Source organism: Hipposideros armiger, unplaced genomic scaffold (assembly GCF_001890085.2).
Source record: "Hipposideros armiger isolate ML-2016 unplaced genomic scaffold, ASM189008v1 scaffold_590, whole genome shotgun sequence".
NCBI lineage: Eukaryota > Metazoa > Chordata > Mammalia > Chiroptera > Hipposideridae > Hipposideros > Hipposideros armiger.
The window spans coordinates 864,452-884,123 of NW_017731940.1; the positions used below are offsets into that span (position 1 = coordinate 864,452).

The window sequence follows — 19,672 nt, forward strand, 5'->3', positions numbered from 1 at the left end:
ACAGGGACTGAGAAAGAAGGAAAAGTAAGCCAACTGCTGCCGAGTGATGTACGGCTGCCAGTTAACGTCCAGAGCACCCTCTTAAATTTGAATTTCAGATAAAAAGACAAATAATGTTTTTAAGACAAGTATAGCCCATGCAATATTTGGGACATACATATGCTAAAAAGTTTTTACTGTCTACCTGAAATTCGGATTTAACAGAGCATTCTGTTTTTTATTTGCTAAATCTGGCAACCCTAGAGCCAAGGTTTATTTTTTTCTCCCTTATCTTAAAACCCAAAGCCTGACAGTATCTAGTGTAATCTAACCCAGACTTGATTCTAAAATCCCCTGTAACCTTCCCACCAGTGGCCTTCACCTCAGATAAACCACTGCCCCTTCCACTGAGCACCTCACATTTTTAGAAAGGTTTTTCTCTATGTTGAGATGAAATCTTTAAACTCCATAAAGCTGGTAAGCCTGTTCTGCATACTTTTGTTTTTCCAGAACCCAGCATGACGTCCAGCACAGACTAAGGGCTCAATGAACAGTTGTTGGACAAATGGCTGAATGAATATGTGATTTTATTTTAACTATTCGTTGTCGGCCCTACCCAGTGGCACAAGCCATCCTCTCTGAGGTCATTCAGAGTACCTGAATCTCCTTTCTACATGTCAATCCCTCGGCTATTTAGACTTTACAATGTGAACACTAGCGGGAAACATAAATAACGACCCCCTCACATTACAGACAGGAAACCGAGGCCAGGGCAGTCGAGCGCTTTGTTCAAAGCCCCACAGAGGGTCAGTGGCCGCTTGGTCTTACCCTGAAACTAAACCTCAGCCTCTTGGTCTGGTTTTCTGTGCCCAGTACCCACTGCCTCTCTCAGTTTACATTTCAAGAAATATTAACCTCAGTAACTCACTTTTATTTTTGATAGTTTGAGATGGGTCCATTACTTCTGTTCAATTATACACAGAGCCTTCTGGGGGAAAGTATCCTGCCTTTATTCAAGTTTAGCATTTGCAGGCTAGGTTGATTTTTATCATAATGCTCTTTAAATGAGGACCAACGTAAGCATGTTTAGTTGACCAACAACTTCTTGGAGTTTTTCCTACAAACAATACTATAAATAATTGGCGAGGATAATATAAAAAAACATTGAGTTATGTGAGAAATAGCCTCTTCTAATAAAAAGTAAGTATTTTTAAGGAATATTCAGGGAACACCCAAATGTTTTCACATCTGAAGTTCAGGAAGGCTCTGAGGATAGTGAGCAGAGACCTGACTATAGGGGAAAGTGGGAGCCACTTGGATTTCTGGATGTGTATTCTTGTTCCTCTTGGACCCCTAAGTGTTGGGTACATAACAGGCGCTATATGAATATGGGTTTGGCCGAAGTAGGCAGGGAGCCAGAGGCCCCGACGGTGCCAAAGTGAACTGGCTTGTGCCTCCTCTCCCTCAGGCAAGCTGCTCAGAGGACATGGGCCGCTGGCTTGGGCTGCTGTTGGTGGAGATGGGCTCCAAAGTCACCCCCGAGGCGCTGCACTATGACTACGTGGACGTGGAGACCTTAACCAGCATCATCAGTGCGGGGCGCAACTCCTTCCTGTAAGAGTCAGCGCCCCACAGCCCTCCGCTACTCAGGGCTTTCCTGTCTCAGCTTCCTCTCAGAGTCTCTGAGACCAGCCTCCGGCACTAGGAGGGAAGGGAGGAAGGACTGCGGAGGCTTCTACTCCTTCGGGAAGTCAGAGTGCGTGGCTTCCTCCTCCAGCAGGCAGGCGTGAGCTGTCTACAGGAGGTAGCCCAGACCAGGGTCAGGGGAAGCTGTGGACGAAATGCACAAAAGTGGAAAAGCCCTTTTGCTCAGTGCCCTGGGGTTTGCTCTCATGCCGCGGAACCTTCGGTTCTCACACACTTGAGCATCTGGGCAAACACAGGGCTGGTATGTGGAGTTCAGCGCTAGAAAAGCTGGGTTCGAGTCAAGCTTTATCACCACCAACAACTTGGGCTGGGTGCTTGCCAGCTTGGAGCCTCTGTTTTCTCACTGATAACATGGAGGTGATGAATTACCTGTTTCCGGGCTTGTTGTGAGAATCACATGGGTCCCTGCCTGTAAAGCCCTGAACACAGCAATGGCCCAGTGCTGCCTGGAACAGTTGCTGTTACTAACCTTCCAATGTGCGTTATGAACTGCTGCCAGAATCGAATGAGAGACTGGACAGGAAAGCACTGTAAGCTGCAAAGTGCCATCGTCATTGTACCTTGTATTTCTAGATATGCAAGATCCTGCCAGGACCAGTGGCCCGAGCCCCGTATCTATGATGATGTTCCTTATGAAAAGATGCAGGTATGGTCCCTTGGGACTGCCCAGGAACGTGGCAAAGGCCACTTCTTAGCGCTCCCTCTGTCTCCCTTAACAGCAGGGATATGTTCTGAGAAACGTGCCGTTAGGCGATCTCATTGTTGTGAGAACATCACAGAGTCCACGTACACAACCATAGATGGTACAGCCTACCGCACACCTGGCTATATGGTGTATCCTACGGATCCTAGGCTACAAACCTGTACAACATGCCAATGTACAAAGCAACACGACATTATATCAAGCACAAGAGAGAATGATGCAACCAAGAGACGCAGTAAACACGAGATGGATGAGGCTGCTCCAGGTGGAACGTGGCATATTGTTTCACAGCAAACTTCTTTTTTATGAGTAGAAGGCGCACTCTAAAATAATGATAAAAAGTATAATATAGTATAGTATAGTATAGTATATACATAAACCATTAACAGTGGATGATTATCAAGTATGATGTACTGTACATAACGTTATGTGCGGTCCTTTTATATGACCGGCAGTGCAGTAGGTTTGCTTATCACCACAAACTCGTGAGTAATGCACTGCAGTGTAACATAACAACAGCTACGACATCCCTAGGCAATAGGGATTTTTCAGCTCTGTTATAATCGTAGGGGCCACTACTGTACATGCCTTGACAGAAACATCACTATGCAGTTCTCCTTTTTCCCTTTGCCTCAGAGAGATCATTTTCATTTAACCAGCAGCTGGAAGGGGAGGGAGGACCCTTCTTATCACAGACTGTGGCGCAGGAGGTTGGATGGTACAGCGGACAGCTCCCAGATTAGGAAGAAGGGCTCTGTACACTCCAGTCTGAGCAAGGTGCTGGATTCGGCACCCATTTAAGGCTCTGTGAACTAATGCTGCTGATTCAGTGGTATCTTGGGAGTTCAGGGGGGGACACTAACAGAAGGCCACCCCCATAGGCCTTTACCTGGTGGCTTCTACAGTCAGGACTTCAGCTCCCAGGACACAATCTCCCTGTCTTGCGTGCTAAACCAAGGAGATGCCAGCTCATTAATTTACAGTGAAACCTCTATAGCCATCACACGACCTGGACTGCTCCTGGCCTGCTCTATGCCTTCTCTTCCCACAGGAGAGCCAGAGAGCCACACTGTGATCAGACCCTGGTGGGTGGATCAGGCCTTACAACTACAGGAGAGAGAGAGAGGGAATCAAACTGCCAAGGAAAACCTGCCTTGAGCTGTGCTAGATGATATTCTGAGCTTGCACCTCTAGGACCCCCGTTTAGAAACTTCCCCCGTCATCCTGTTTACATGGCCTTTCTTCAGACTCAGATGAACCAGTGGATGCAGCTTGAGATCTTTCTCAGTTGCAGAGTTTAGCAGCAAGACAACTTAGTACTTAAGGACGCAAGCTTTGGACTCAGGGCTCAATCTGAGCTACCTTGGGCTTCACTCCTCTGATCCTCACTTCCTGGATTCAAATGGATATGATAAAACCTACCTGATTGGGCGACTGCAAGAACTAAATAAATATTTTATGGAAAGCACTTAGCACAGAGCCTGGACATTGGAAGGTCTTACACAGAAAAGTACAAGTGAATCCTACTGCTCTTACTAATATCATTATTATATTACATTATTATCACATTCCTCTCACAGTTTTCTGACCTTTACAGGAATTTGAGTGTTCTTAATACTCCTCATGCACAAAGGCAGAGTACGTCTAAATTATGTAACATCTACCATTGGCTGATCGCACCCATGACTTTTTTTTTTTAAATAATTCAGAAATTTGAAGGATACTTTGAAATGAGATAAGGACAAAAATACCTGTGATAAATCAAGTATGGTGACTCACAATCTTTTAAGACGTCTTAATTTTCCTCTCAGCAGATATTCCAATTTAGGGTTGCCTTCTGCTGCCCCCCACAGGAAGGCATGAGGCTCAAATGATAACACTGCTAATGAAAATGGTATATAAACTGTTGAGGGCTGCACAAGTCTAAACATATAAGGCCAAGATCTCAGAGGCCCCACAGCACTCATCCACCGAGCACAGACCCTCCACTGATAACTCGGAGCCTACCTGGACTTCATCTCCTTCTTCCATCTCCCACTCAGGACGAGGAGCCGGAACGTCCCACGGGGGCCCAGGTGAAGCGCCATGCCTCCTCCTGCAGTGAGATGTCCCACCGAGTGGATCCACAGGTCAAAGTCAAGCGCCATGCCTCCAGTGAGTTCTGTGTGGGGTGGGGAGAGAAGGGAACAGTCCATGAGGGGTGGGAGTCTCAAACTCAGATTCCTCCAGGGATCAGGCAGGTAAAGACATGAGTGAAATGAGGTGTAAGAAAACATTCTCCCATAAGAAAAATGACATCACAAGCACACTGCTAAAGGGCACCTAGCGTGTGGCCTCCGAGGAGAAATGACAGGAGTGGGGTGTGGGGGATTGAGTGCTCAGGCTCCTACTGTAGGAATGGCCGCCACTCAGCTCTGCTGATGGCCCCACGCTGCAGTGCCAGCCCAGATCTGCCAATTATTCCAGAGAGACCAGAAAGCTAGACTTTATATAAAATTTACTTATTTTTTTTAATATTAGCAACTAATTTTTTTTAATGTAAGGCCAAATATATATACATACATATATATTTAAATATTTATAAAGTTCATCCTCAAGCTGTGTCTGTTCCAGTGGCTAACAATTTATAATTTCTGATCTGGGGGTAGTAAGTGGAGAACTGAACTCCTCCAAATTACCCTTGAGGCAGCTGCCGCCAAAGGTGTGGCTCACCTCTCTGTCCCCGTCCCAGCTCTGCCTGGCGGGGGGCTTAGTTAATTGCCTGATGGCCACACTGCACAACAATGACTAAGAATGCCAGACAACTCTGTGGTACATTCTGTTTGATTTTCAAAGCTAACCTCTGCTCCTGTGTGATGTATCCTTATGAGCAAGCCAACTTCCCGTTGATAGCATGTTCCAAGAGTCTTTTACTTGTTGCTTTACATTTCTTCCCCCTGCACCTGAACAAAGTCAAATTCTATTCTTTGCTTTTGGAAGATTTATTTTTTAAAATACTTTTTAAAATTATAACTCCACTTCGCTAGTATAGATAATCTGTTCTGGGGGTCAGGAGACCCATATTCCATTCCTAACTTGATCAGTAAATGACTATGTATCTTTGGAGAAGTCCCTTCCCCTTTCTCGATCTGAGTTTTTCCCTCTGAACAATTAGCAGATTGTTGTGTAACATTCCGTACACTCTACTCTCAAGGGCACTGCAAATACTGGGACTTATGGAATGCCCGTTTTAAAATGGAAAACAAAACTGAAAGAAGCATGCAAGATTAAAGAAATCACAAAATGTGTTTTTAAAAAGCCTAACAACAAAGATAAAAGCAGACACTTCCTTCAAATCAAATCTTATGTTGAAGCGCAGTTATAAAAGATATAAAAGTGGAGCTGCTCTGGTTGGGATCAGGAGGTCCACCTGACCTACCCTTTGCCCCACATAATAGTAGCCTGTTAGCCATCCCTGTGAAATCATAGGGCTCCTTGCAGGGCAGCTGGAAACCATAGATCTCCTCCAACCACGTTTTTCAGAGGAATAAACTGAAGAAAATAAAAGAGAAGGGTCTTCCCCGCAATCATGTATTAATTACCTACTGCTATATAACAAATTACCCAAAATGTAATAGCTCAAAAAAATAAGCATGTGTTATGTCACTGATTCTGTAGGTCAGGAATCCTGGAGCAGCTTAGTTAGGTAGCTCTGGCTAAGGTCTTTAGTGAGGTTGCAGTTGAGATGTCACACAGTCATCCATGCGAGGCGAAGCAAATCAGGAAGACCAGAGGTTGGTCCCACCCAGCACCTTGCTCAAAAAGCAGGATTGTCACGCCAAGAGAAGTGACAGGTCCCACCCCTAGATCCAGAACAGTGACTCAGAGATTTTGCCCAGGGTAAAAGGCAGGCCATAGAACAGAGAACTCCAAAGCTCTCCCTCTAAAGAACTAACTTTAGTTGGAATGGACTGTGGGTAAATTCAAGCCTAGGGTACTCTGAGAAACAATGGAGATTTGGTGGTAACCAAGGAAGGAGGCTAGTAGTCCCACGAGCAAACTAAACCATAGGTCAGCTAGTTCATCAGAGAGAACCAGGGAAAGAGACAGCTAAGAAGAGCCCTCCTGGGGTCAGAAAAAGACTGACCTCAAAAGATTGGCCTCAGAGATTACTCCGTAAAGGGGCTGAATTAATTTGATCGGACCCTGGAGCAACTGATACCCCAGGACATTGTCAAAAACAACAGAGCCATCCACTAACAATTAGAGGAGCCTACCAGCTCTGTGTGATACCAACAGAGGCAGAGAGCTGAACAGAGAGATCAGAGAGAGAGTCCGAGCCCTGTTAAGACCACTGTCCTCTCAGGGTGACTTTACCCAGGCCCAAGGTCGCACCCACTGAGAAGCCGCATCGGAAGCTTCACACTACCGGGGGAAATGGACTTCACTGAACAAGCCAGCTAAGTCACTAAACAAACAACCCAGGGGTCGGGGGATCAGTATCCAGAGATGCTACAATGTATTTATATAAAATGTCTAACTTTCAGACAAAAAATATGAAACATGAAAGTGTGACCCATACAGAGCAGAAAAAAAAAGAATAAAGAATAATGAACAGAGCATCAGAGAAATGCAGGACACCATTAGCACAATAACATATGCACAAAGGGAGTCCCAGGAGATGACAAAAAGGAGCATAAAAAATATTAAAAGACATAATAATGGCTGAACACTTGCCAAATTTATTGAAAAACATTAATTTATACATCCAGGATACCAGTGACGTTCAAGTAGGATAAAGGCAAAGAGATCCACAAAAGACACATCATGGTCAAAATCCTAAAGCCAGATAAGGAGAAAACCTCAAAAGCAGAAGACAAAATAGATTCATCACTTATAAAAGATCCCCAATAAGATTAAAGGCTGAGTTATCAGAACAACGGTGGCTTTTCCCCTAACGTCACCTGGAATATTATTCAGCAATAAAAAGGAATGATGTACTGATATATACTACAGTAGTACATTAGTCACATTAGTAACTTGAACACTAAACATTCCTTCCCCTCCCACCCCCCACTATGGAAGCCCGGATTTTTCTGGAAGGTGCTTGGGCAGTCTGAAGCAAATATTTTATCAATAATACTATGAGACCCACAGAATTATAGCTCCTTAAAACAATCTTGGTTACTCCTTCACCACGTGTTACGGGGTGGGGGCGTGGGGGTGTATAAAACAAGCTGCTCTCCATGGTGCTGACAGATTAAGGCAAACAAGGGCACTGGCTCCCAAAGTTGAGTCCACTCGCTGGTTCAGTCCCTTAGGAAGTTTTCGTTCATCTGCAGTGAAATGAGAAAAATAAGTACAGTGCATGAAGTTTCTCATAAAGCTAAATCTATTCAATGTAAATAACTATTCTATTCTGCACCTGTGTCCTTCCATCTCGGGGGATGTTAAAATATTGTTTATTTTATAAAATATTGGGAATAATAGATGGTAGTTGGGGTTTTTAAGGTCGTTAGCTGATATAATATGTTGACACCCCTTTCCTGGTCTACACTTTTTTTTTTACGAGTCTACAAAGTCCAAAATTCTGGGAGCCACCTCCCCTGAGATGCCATTGTACATCTGGGAAGTTGGGGGAGGTATGGGACCCCTTCTCTGTCCTCCCTGCTTCATTTATGATCTGGCTTGAATTGCAGGGTAACTGTGGCAGGAACTGATTTTTGCATGGTCACTGGGTAACTACGTGCGACCCCTACAGGAACTGGAGTGTCAAGACCCACAGTTATCAGCAAATCATGGGAATCACTCCATACCCCACCAACTTACAAAGGAGCGTGTATGGGTGTCTGTAGTAACAAAATAAATAAAACTTTCCCTGCCAGGCTGGACTATGGCCTTTCCCTAGCTAAGCAGTATTGCATGGCATGAACCCTAAAGCTATTGTAGATGGACATAGGTTCAAACCAAGGCTCTGCCATCATTAGCAACCTAACCTCTCTGTTCCTCTTTCCTCAACAATAAAATAGAGCTAATAATACTAAGTTTTTATGAGGATTAAATGGAAATGCATATAAGTGACCTAGCATGTCATAAATACTCAATAATTATTTTTGCTATAATTACTTGTGGTTTTTGTCCATCATCATAGTGTAGAGCCCATCGTAGACTACTGGGTTCCTCCCTTCCCCCACCCATTTCCCAGCAATGAAATGGGCAGTGCCTGACTTTAGCTCAAGGTCTCGATTCTCTATGGATCTGAGTTATATTTCCCTGTCTCCTTGTCTTATATACACCTGAGAGTTGACTTTTAAAGCCCAAGTGTGTTACACATTACAAAATTTGTTTTACATTATTATTATAATCTAACATTTATGAAGCACTAACTGTTTGCCAGGTACTATATACTAAGTACTTTTCATGAATTATCTCATTTAAACCCTACTACAACGCTAATAGGTAAATTTGATCAATATCCACATTTACAAATGAGGAAACTAGAGCTGAGGAGGAAGGCACAACACCACCACCATTCACTTTGGCCTGATGTCACACAAGCAGTAAAGGGGAAAAGAGAAGGCAAACCTTGGTCTAGCTGGTTCCAAGGCCTTTGCTCCTCGTCTCTGTGCTCTACTACCTCCCCTTTGCTCCTTGTTTCCTTAGAGTAGTCACACTAAGTATATCTAGAGCTATAGATCCAAATATCCCCATTTTGTAGATGGAGAAGTTGAGGCTGAGAAAGAAGCTAACACCACCCAAATATCCTTATCAGAGGTAAGAACTGAGTGCCTTTTCCTGCCTCGCATCTCCATAGGTGCCAATCAATACAAGTACGGTAAGAACCGAGCTGAGGAGGATGCCCGGAGGTACCTGGTAGAAAAAGAGAAGCTGGAGAAAGAGAAAGAGATGATCCGCACAGAGCTGATGGCACTGCGGCAGGAAAAGAGGGAGCTGAAGGATGCCATTCGGAACAACCCAGGTACCTGCGTGAGTGTGGTCCTAAGCGCCCCCGGGGCTCAACCTTGACATGTCCCCTACCTTTGGTCACCTAGTTTCTTACCCAGGATAGGGGAGTTTCTCCTTCCCTTCCTCTTCCCCCCTCCTCCTCCTCATCACCCCTCCTGACTAATGAAGTACTATCAATTTAATAACTGCTTTGGGGGTAAAGGGATGAAAAAGCATCACAAAAATGTGGTAAGATGCAATTTGATATTAGAAATGTTAAAATGTGAAGAACAGAGTGTGCCTTAGAATCAAGGACATAAGAAATCATTGTGAACCTCACATTAATTCATTCACAGACAGATGCTGAGCACCTGACTGTGTGAGACACTGGCCCAGGTGCTGGGAATGATGGATAAGTGATGCTCTGCCAGCATCCTCTTCTGAAATCTAGGGGGCCATGACTTCTATTGGCCCTGCCCGCTCTAGGCTCTTCTGCTGTTTGCTTTGAATTCTGTCTATAGCTGTAGTTCAGCATGCTTTCGGTACTGTGTGAGACAGGTGCTGGGAATGATGGACAGTGCCCGGTACATAGCAAGCATTCATGAAGTATTTACTGAATGAAAAAATGGATGAATGAAAGGAATCCATGATTTAAAAAAAAAACAAAACCTCCAGGGTTTGCTTCTCTCTTAGAGCAAACAGTGGAACTAATTTTTAAAACTAGAAAGGCCCAGCACAGCTCTTGGCATAAAAAAAGTTCTAATATAGGTTTGCTGGGTTAAACTGAATAAACAGCAAAATCCTCGTAGGAAACCCTGGTCAATGTTAAGCCCTGTGTTATGACTCTTGATTACAAGTAACAGAAACCAAAGTTAAACTGGCTTAGAAATGAAAACAAGGAAAATGTAATTGAAAAAAATTAAACTACCAGCTATCGTGAAGTCCAGGGACTTAAATGATGTCACCAGGATGCATATTTCTCTAATTTTTGCTTCTGTCTTCCTCAACATTGGTTTAATTCTCTCTCATGGTGGCAAAATGGCTGCACAGCTCCAGCCCTCACCCAACCCTGTCAGCCACCCCAGCAGAGAGAACTTCTCTTCCCAGTGGCCCCCACAAACACCTCAGGATTCACTCTGACCAGCTTTGATCCCTAAACAAATCGCTGTGACCAGAAAATGAGATATGATTATGGGCCACGACTAAGTCATGTGCCAACCCTTTGAACTAGGAATGAGATCAGCCCCATCCAAATGATAGAGAATGAGAGAGGAAAGGCGCTTTTCCAGTGGAAAGTCAGGGTTCTGTATTCAGAAGATGGGGAAATGGGTATTGGGCAGGTAAAAACCACACTACCTAGCTGGAACCCCAGGCCCAAAGTCCATCTCTTAACCAGGACTGAGGACCGGAAAGGCCCCCCAGCAGGGGCACACTAGGGCCTGAGGCCCTGCCCAACTCCTTGAGGCTTCAGGCCAGCATCAGCTCTTTCTCATCAATGTCGTTGAACACAGGAGCAAAGGTAAAGGTTCTAGAGGAGGCCGTGGCCAGCCTGGAAGCTCAGTGTCGGACAAAGGAGGAACGCCGGATCGACCTGGAGCTGAGGCTGGTGGCCGTGAAGGAGCGCTTACAGCAGTCCCTGGCAGGGGGCCCGGCCCTGGGGCTCTCCGTGAGCAGCAAGAACAAGAGTGTGGTGAGTCCACTCCCTGCTGCTGCTTCGTGCCCTCACACGCTGCAGACCTTGAGCATTCTTTGGGGCTGGGAGTTGTGCTCATTTACAAATAACAAAGCAGGCCCTAAGGGACACGCCATAGGCGGCACAGCTAGGAAGCGGACTCTTGGAGCAAGCTCTCTGGCCTGTGTTCTCTCCACTGACGCAACCCCATTTGACTTTGTATCCTTAATGTGATCTGAGAAGTGGCCCTGTGATTACTGGTAATAATGACTACCATATGTTGAATAACAAACTGGTGTGGATCAATTACCACGGGCCAGTGCAGACGCTTAACCTGTATTATCTCACGTAGTCCTCACAGCAGTCCTGTGAGGTAGTACTGTGTGTATTCACCCTGTTTGACAGACAAGGAAACTGAGGTTCAGAGATGTTGAGCGACTTGCTCAAGGTCACTCAGTTAAGTGGGAGACAGGATCCCAAACCCAGGAAGTCTGACTCCAGGCCCTGCTTTCACCACCTTGCACATGCCCTCTCCTAGGATGCCCAGTGTACCAGGCCCAGTCCCCAGGGCTTGGCATCCGTTATCTCTAACATTCCCAGCGACCCTGCAAGGTGGATCCTCTCATCTTCAATGAGATTTCCTCGGGGAGAACTTCACTGACCTCAGTCTATATCAGTGTCTCAACCTCAGCGCTCTTGATATTGGGGAACAATAATTCTTGTTTATTAAGGGATTGCCGTGCACATTATAGGATGTTTAGCAGCATCCCTAGCCTCTACCCACTAGATGCGAGTAGCGCCACGCCCCCAGTTTTGTCTTCGAACATTTCCAAATGTCTCTGGGAAGGCAAAATCGCCCCCATGTGGGAACCACTGAGCTAAATTACCAACAGCTCCATCTGTTATTCTTCCTCTTTTACACTTAACCACAATTTTTCCGTATATATTTGTCTCATTACTTGTCTAATGTCTATCTCCTCAATTAAATGGTATTTTTAAGAATTGGACTATATCTATTTTGTCATTATAGCTCTTTACAGAGTTCAAAAAATAGGAGTGCAATAAATGTTTGTCGAATGAATGTTATACTTGCTTCCAGACAAGGAAATTGAGACTCAGAGAGATTAAATAACTTGTCTGACAAGTGTGAGTTGTCATGGAGAACCATAATCTTATTGTTTGTTGTCGAAGTTCACATTGCCTGGTCAGACCACACCCCATGATTGGGAAGCTAGAGCTGTTTTTTCCACCCTGCACTTCCTCTCCAGGGGCTGGTTTCCACCTCATTTACAGATGAAGAGCTTAAGGGCCGGGGAAAGAACAACTTCACAGTCACAGAGGGCTGGTGCACACAGCTGCTTCCTCCCACCAGCATGCCTTGACGTTCACTTTCTAGGAGACTTTTCCCTCCACTTTTGTTCCTTTTCACGGCATTTGGAGATAAAGAGAAGTCTTCTCTAAATTCCCTGCAGGCTTACCTGTTAATATGTCATACTTAAGGAGCTATATCCAATAAGGTGCTAAATAATCAACTGGAAATTTTAAGGGGTGAAGGCAGTATGGAAATTAGAAGGAATACAGGAGAGAGGGTAAGAGATAGCACTGTGGGGTTTGAATCCCAACTCTCCCTCTCACCAGCCACGTGACCTTGAGCAGTGACTTGACCTTCCCATTTTTCTAATTTGGAAAATAAGATAACTGATAGTACCTACTTCCCAGACTTGTTAAGGCTATGTGAGCTAATCCACATAATGCCAGGTACATAGTGAGGGTGCAGTCATTTTAGCTGCCGTTACCTTTATTCCAAGGCCCTTAACTGTCTTCCTCCCCTCACCCTGTCTGATGTTGGCAAGTTTGCATAGTACCTTCTATTTGCATTCTTTTGAGGGCAAACCAGGGGTAGGTAGCCAGCACTAGACGCACCTATGTAATTATTTGTCATCAACAGGAAACTGCAAATAAACCCCAGAACAATGCCTCAGAACAACCTGTCCCTGTCAACTGTGTTTCTGAGCTGAGGAAGAGGAGCCCGTCCATCGTAACCTCCAACCAAGGAAGGGTGCTACAAAAGGCCAAGGTAAGCAATGGCTCAGCTAATCAAAATTCAGAGATCTGGCAGCCTCCTTTCTATGGAAACTCACTAAGAACCAAAGACGTCAGCTAATGAGAAAGGCAAAGAATTGCCAGTATATCCATGCAATAAAACTCATGAGCTTTGCTCAGAGGGGAAGACCCTCAGCTCTCATTCAGAACCTATTTACTCCATCTTAACACCTAGTTCTAGCAATCTCTGCCTTCAGAGCCTACACCATGTTTTGAGAAAAGAAAGGCCCGTGTCATAGGTAAGGAAACTGAAGATCAGGGAGTGAAGATTCGCCCAAGGTTATACAGGGCACCATTGCAAGAGCTGCCTTGAAAACCCACCTCTTCCAATTCTAAGTCCAGGACTCAGTCCATAATATGGGTCCACAGTCCTGTGTCTGAAACTCCTGGGGCCAGCTGTGTTTCAGAATGTACTGAATTTTAGAAAGGTAATATGGTGCATATATTATATATGATGAAAAACCCCAGCAAGTTCTCAGGAGGTACCCTGTAGGCAAACACATTAATAATTCTATAGAAAAACACATAACTATTCATACCATGTGGAATAAATAGATGATAAACATCAGTTCAGGTCAGGTTTTGCCACCAAACGAATTGGTACCAAAACACTTGAGAAAAATTTTGGTTTCAGAGCTTTCTGGGTTTCAAAATTGCAGGTAAGAAAGTGTGATCTTGAAAAACAAATACCTGAGCATTATAGAAGTAACCAGCCAGAAGCCAGATCATCTAGACCAGATATCAGCAAACTTTTTCTGTAAACGGCCAGACAATAAACATTTGAGGTTTGTGAACCACTTCACTCTGCCACTGCAGCAGGAAAGCAGCCACAGATGATATGTAAGCAAATGATGAACATGGCTGCGTCCCAATAACACATTATTTATGGGCACTGAGATTTGAATTTCATATAATTTTCACATCACAAAAAATTATTCTTTCGATTTTTTTTCAAACATTTAAAAACGTGAAAACCATTCTTAGCTGATGGATCACACACATCTCTGGGCCACTGCATGTTTTCATACAAACATGATCCTTTTGATCCTTGTAGGCCATTGCAAAAACTTTGGAATTTTTTCTAATATAATAGAAAGTCATTGTCAAGTGTTTTTGGGGTTTTTTTGGTTTTTTTGTTTGTTTTTAAAATTTTTTATTGGGGGACTGGGGGATGGGAACAGCACTGGAGAATTGGGGGAAGGGGAACAGACAAGTTGTTGTCCTTTTGTTCTTCAGTCTAGTTGTGGAGGATGTTGCTTCACTGGTCCAAGTTGGCACCATCACTGCGCTCTTCCCGGGCGAGACAGATCAGTAGCCGGCTTCTGGACGGCCGCTCACTGTGGCTGCTGGCCGCTCATGCTGGCTACTAGCTACACACGGTAGCCTATAGCAACCCACAGGGGCTGCAGCCTACGCCATTGCCGGCGACTCAGGGCAGCCCAGCTCCAGGTTGAGCTGTTGTTCAGTATCTTAGCTGTAGAGGGCAGTGTCACTGGCCCTCATATGTGGGATCCAAACCAGGGCCCTCTGGCATTCCAAGCCAGCTCTTAACCAACGCACCACTTGGCCAGCCCCATTGTCAAGTTTTGAGCCAGGAATGTGGGGATATGAATTACATTTTGAAAAGACCATTCTGGCTACTATGTTGAGAATGCACAAGGAGATAAGAGACCAGTTAGAAATAGATGAGGAAGGGCCAGCTGACTGGCTTAGTTGGTTAAGAGCTTGCACAAGAGTGTGAGCTCTGAGCAATAGGGTCACCGGTTCGATTCCCACATGGGCCTGAGCTGAGCTGCCACTTAGCTGCCAACAGGTGGCAGGATGGCTCAGCGAAAGAAAAGAAAGAAAGAGAGAAAGAGAGAGAGAGAGAGAGAGAGAGAGAGAGAGAGAGAGAGAGAGAGAGAGAAAGGGATGAGAAAGGTTTAATGGAGGTGATATGAAGTGGCTGGCTTTGGAGGTAGAGCCAAAGGATTTGCCAATGAGGATGTAGAGAATGAGGAAAACAAAGGAATCAAGGATGACTCCTAGGTCACTGCCCTGAGCAACTGTGGTTCAGGTGGCAAAGACTGGGAGAGGAGTAGGTTGGGACTGAAGAACCCTCCCAACCAAGAATTTTCTTACCACCACGTTCTACCCTGGTTCACACCATCACCTCCGGGGCTGGCTAGACACCCATGCATCATTTATGCGTCAACAGCCATCCACCATTGGCCATGACTTCAGTTTACCTCTCAGATGAACTCCTGGAAGCCCCAAGAGAAGGCAAGGACCCCAGTGGGCTGCCTGCCCTCACCCTCCTCACCAGACGGCTTTGGCTTCTCTCCCACCCTCCTCCTACCCCACCCCAAGGTCCTGTGAAACAGCACTGCGGTCCCCACTCCCCTCCTCCTTCTGGGCCTCAGTTTTCTTGTCTGAGAAAGACAAATTTTGTGAGGTTTGAGCCCCCTTAGAGATGAGACCCACTGTAGAGAAATGATTTAGCCACAGCCAAAGGGGAGCAGGACAAGGACCTATGGCTCTCTAATATGGTCCGTGGAGATTTTTCTATAATGAGGTGCAGTGGAATGTTTGTATCCTGCAAGTCACACAGACTACTCACCAAACTGATTTGTCTTCTCTTTCTGTACTTCAGGAATGGGAAATGAAGAAGACCTAGAAAGAGGATGAGGATTTTATCCAAAGAAAATATGAGCTTGTCCATCTAAGGCGGAAATGCTTTTTTCACAAAGAGACATCAGAAGACTGGAAGTAGCCCCCACTTTCTGGGGCACCCAAAAGACCAGCCTTTATTGTCTGCATGAGAGGGGGAATAGGGAGGGAAGACATAGGAAGAAGGAAATGGAGGGCATCCCCATATAACTTTACAGAGGGTGGAAAGTGGGAGTGGAGGGAGACAGAAATCCGCTCAGTTGTAAAAGTTTTGTTAAACGTCTTTGCCTTCCCTTCTGAAGAAGAAATGAAAGCATATGTGAATAAGCCACCCATCCCATTCTCAGCATCCCTGTCCCGTCCTTCAGGCAAAGGAAGGCAGTGCTAAAGCACCAGTGGTGCGCATAGAGACAAGACTTGATCATCTGATCACATTTGTGCCCACTGGATTCATGTTGGGCAATACTGAGAGCCTCTGGGCAAGATAAACAGGCTTAAAAATCAACAGAATTACCCCTGCTTGCATAAAAGTGAATGAAAGCTATACAGAACATGTAAACTCTACAAGCATTCCTCATCTGCTTAGGCAGATGCAGCTACCAGAACCCCAGATTTGAACTGTTTTCAAATCTGAGATCTGCCTATGGAGCAGGCAAAGAGGTTCAGCAGGTGACATATTTCAAGCTCCGAGTGATACTCAGTGACAGGAGCATAGATTTCTAATGTCCACAAGATATCGCAGGCTTTGTAGGGTGGGGTCATTTGCTGTCAGTCATGTCCTTTACCTATTTTTATGACACTCAAGCTCCAGGAGCTATGGTTAACAATCTAAGTGACACTCTTTGTGTTTATCCTTATCTTGCTCTCAGAGGCCCACCAGTCTGCCCTTCCATATCGGCTATGAAGTAAAACTATCAGGGAGAACCAAGAGACGGTGGCTCATTTCTGCAGCATGAGTGCCTTTTACAAACACTTGATACTTGTATAGAGGAGCAAGGACCTCAAATGCTGGACAGTCTCCTTACTGTGCCACTCGCTACTTTTTCAACACTGCAGGCACTTTATAAGTCTTTGCCACATTTCCCTCCAATAAAGATAAAACCATTTAACTACATGAGCTTAGAGGTTAGCTCAAGGGGAGAGAAGGGAAATCCCAGAATAACCTCTGGACACTTTGTTAGAGGCTTCACATACTTTACCCTGCCTAAGGCTTTACATACTTGAGCCTCATCCGAAAGTTTCCACCTCTGAGAGAGCTGGAGACGAGAGCAAGAAAAATAACCTGCCCAGAAGCGCCTAGCTGGTCAGTGGCGGAGCATAAGGCTTAGGGCTGATGAGCCTCGATCCAGACAGGGCTGGGTTGGAGCCCTGCCTCTGCCACTTAACAGCTGTGACTTTGGGAATGTCACTTGCCCTCTCTCGTTCTTGTTTTCCTTACCTATGAAAACCTGGCTAACAATTGTACTTTCCTCCCAAAACTGTTGGGGGAATTCAATGAGATAACAATACATGGGAAGCATCTCACACAGTATCCAAGAAATAGTAAATGCCCAGTCAATAGTGGTTCTTATTACTAACTAGATAAGAAATGTCTGACTCAAAATCCTGTGTCCCTTCCACTGGAGAAGAAATGACTTTTATATGGTAATTACAACCACCAAAAGCTATAAGGCAACCAATCCGTAATGGACAGTTTTCATCCAGATTCTACCTGTCTTCATTGACAAAGGTGCTCACCTAATCTGGATTGTCAATGTTCTTTTTTAAATGTGGATCCTGGAATGTCACCTAACAACCCAACTGTATCTTCATTCTTTCCCATGTTATTTTGAGGCTAAGTGTCTTTTTCCACCAACAGATGTTAGACCCTTTGAGAGGTGGGACCCTAGGAAATTAATAATTAACATTTATTGAGCACTCACCAGGTATCAGGCACTATGTGAGCCAGGGCCAGCTTCACAGGCAGGCAACCATGTACAGTCATGCTTAGTATGGCCCTGTGCTTGGTTGATTGCTCTGCTGTTGCCCTATTAATAAGTTTAGAACAAGGGGCTCCACATTTTCCTTTTTCCTTTTAAATTACATAGCAGGTCCTAGTGCTAACTACTTGCTTTTCTAGGCATTATCCCTTTAGTTTTCATTCAAGCTCTGTGAGATTGGTTCTCTTACCCTAGTTTTCACAGTTCAGGAAATGGAAGCCCAGAGAGGTTAGGTAACCTGCCCAAGCCCACAGTTAGCAAGTGGTGGAGCCAGCACTTGAATACAGTAAGTGTGACCTCAGAGCCCCTCTTCTTAGTTCCAAGCCTCTGTTTCATCCCCTTGCACTGCGACACTCAGAAGCACACTAGCACTTAATAGATGAATAAATGGATGCATATATGCAGCACATTTGGTAAGTTGGACAGCTAAGAGAGGTGTAAAGAAAACAGCTAAAGCATGGATGCCAGTTCTTGCTTGTTCGGTTGTTTTTCAAAGTATAGGCTCATGGGTCTGAGGTGGACTTGAAGTTCCATCCTTCCCAACACTACCACGTGTTTGGACTATCAGATTTGTAGTGTCAGTGGATCCTCTGTGGGGGACCTTGAGCAGGTTCACCAACCTCTCAGCCTCAATTTTCTCATATGTAAAAGTGTATCATAATCCCTCCTTAAATTACGTTGCTCTTCTCTTAAGACCAAAAAGAAACATGATGTGTTGGCTATAACACATCTGAACTGGGCCTTGGATAGCATACAAACATGCAAAAGACTTCCAGCTCTGACCTCACGGAACTCATAGACAAGCAGAGAGAAAATCTTACCCAAATAGCTACAATACAAGCAAGCCATGTTATGGTGAAGATTCAGAATGATGAAGGCACACTTTTTTTGTTTTGTTTTGTTTTGACCTTAGAGACAATCCAGTAACTAGTCTGGCAACTCCAAGTACCCTCAACCCCAATCACCAGTCCATCCTCATATTGTGTCAGCTTTCCATACTAAGTCTCTCTAGAATTCATCCACTTCTTCCCATCTCCACTGACTCCATCCAACTTCATTAATTCATTCAACAAATTTTATTGAGCACTTACTATGTGCACCTACTGTACTAGATGTCAGAAATCACAACTGTGAACAAGGCAGACACCCTCATGAAACACTCTAGCTGGGAGAACCAACAAAAAGAAAATGAAACAAATGAAATACTAAGATGAAAACAAAAATGTGCTGGACGCACCTGAAATAGTAACTACCTCAGATAGGGTGATTACAAAAGTCTTTATGGAGGTGACCCCGGGACCCTTGCATGGACTTTTCCAACAGCTTGTCTCCCTACCTATTTCCTCACAGCCTGCAATCTCTTCTCTATAGCAAAATGACTCCCTTAAACATGTGAAGGCTTTGAAACATGTTCCCATCTCAACCAAAATAAGACTGAAGTTCATTCAACAAAAAATTTTGAACTATATTAGGGCACTGTTCATTGAAAATGAAGACAAAAAAAAAAAATCTCTGCCCTAACGGAACTCCCATTTTAGTGAGGGGAAATGAGAAAATTGGAGGAAAAAAGGTAGGGAAGAGTGATTGGGGGAGGGGGTCAGGCTCCTAATTTTTAAAAATCCCTGATGTAATGTTGCCCCTCTTTCTCCACTATCTCATCTACTCATTCATCAGCTTTCAGTTCAAATATTATTTCCTTTAGGAAAACTCCCCACACTCGGCCATATTGTAGTCTATGCTTCCGCAGTACCATGCCCCTCACCTTTAAACCTCGGTCCTATTTTTTACCTTTTTATTGCGTTTGTATTTGTTTGTTGTTTATAACTTCACATAAGCTCCACGAGAGCACAGTTGGGAACCCCTTTGCTCACCGCATAGTCCAGAGCTAGCAACGAACCTACATCGTGATAGAAACACATCCTATGCGCTGAATACACTGAGGACCGGAAGTGTTGC

At 44.7% G+C, this 19,672-nt stretch overlaps 1 protein-coding gene and 1 long non-coding RNA gene across 7 annotated transcripts in view; one reads left to right on the forward strand and one right to left on the reverse strand.

Moving 5' to 3' along the window:
• The window catches only part of AFAP1L1 (actin filament associated protein 1 like 1), a 58,792-nt gene extending 41,961 nt beyond the window's left edge, over positions 1 to 16,831 (forward strand). For all 4 annotated transcript variants that reach the window (XM_019624436.1, XM_019624438.1, XM_019624437.1 and 1 more), the window contains 7 exons: positions 1,448 to 1,593; positions 2,260 to 2,332; positions 4,432 to 4,543; positions 9,183 to 9,347; positions 10,825 to 11,003; positions 12,934 to 13,062; positions 15,721 to 16,831. In XM_019624436.1, coding sequence (XP_019479981.1) covers positions 1,448 to 1,593; positions 2,260 to 2,332; positions 4,432 to 4,543; positions 9,183 to 9,347; positions 10,825 to 11,003; positions 12,934 to 13,062; positions 15,721 to 15,744 — 828 coding nt within the window. In that variant the 3' untranslated portion in view covers positions 15,745 to 16,831. The remainder of the gene's footprint in view (positions 1 to 1,447; positions 1,594 to 2,259; positions 2,333 to 4,431; positions 4,544 to 9,182; positions 9,348 to 10,824; positions 11,004 to 12,933; positions 13,063 to 15,720) is intronic.
• On the reverse strand, positions 4,460 to 19,590 carry LOC109371750 (uncharacterized). 3 transcript variants are annotated; one of them, XR_002121921.1, is made up of 3 exons: positions 19,505 to 19,590; positions 15,688 to 15,740; positions 4,460 to 4,550 (listed from the first exon to the last, which is right to left on the reverse strand). It is a non-coding gene; the product is annotated as an uncharacterized LOC109371750 (long non-coding RNA). The 3 variants fall into 3 exon arrangements; XR_002121920.1 differs by lacking the exon at positions 4,460 to 4,550 and adding an exon at positions 7,088 to 7,704; XR_002121922.1 differs by lacking the exon at positions 4,460 to 4,550 and adding an exon at positions 14,987 to 15,331.
• Positions 19,591 to 19,672: the final 82 nt, after the last annotated feature.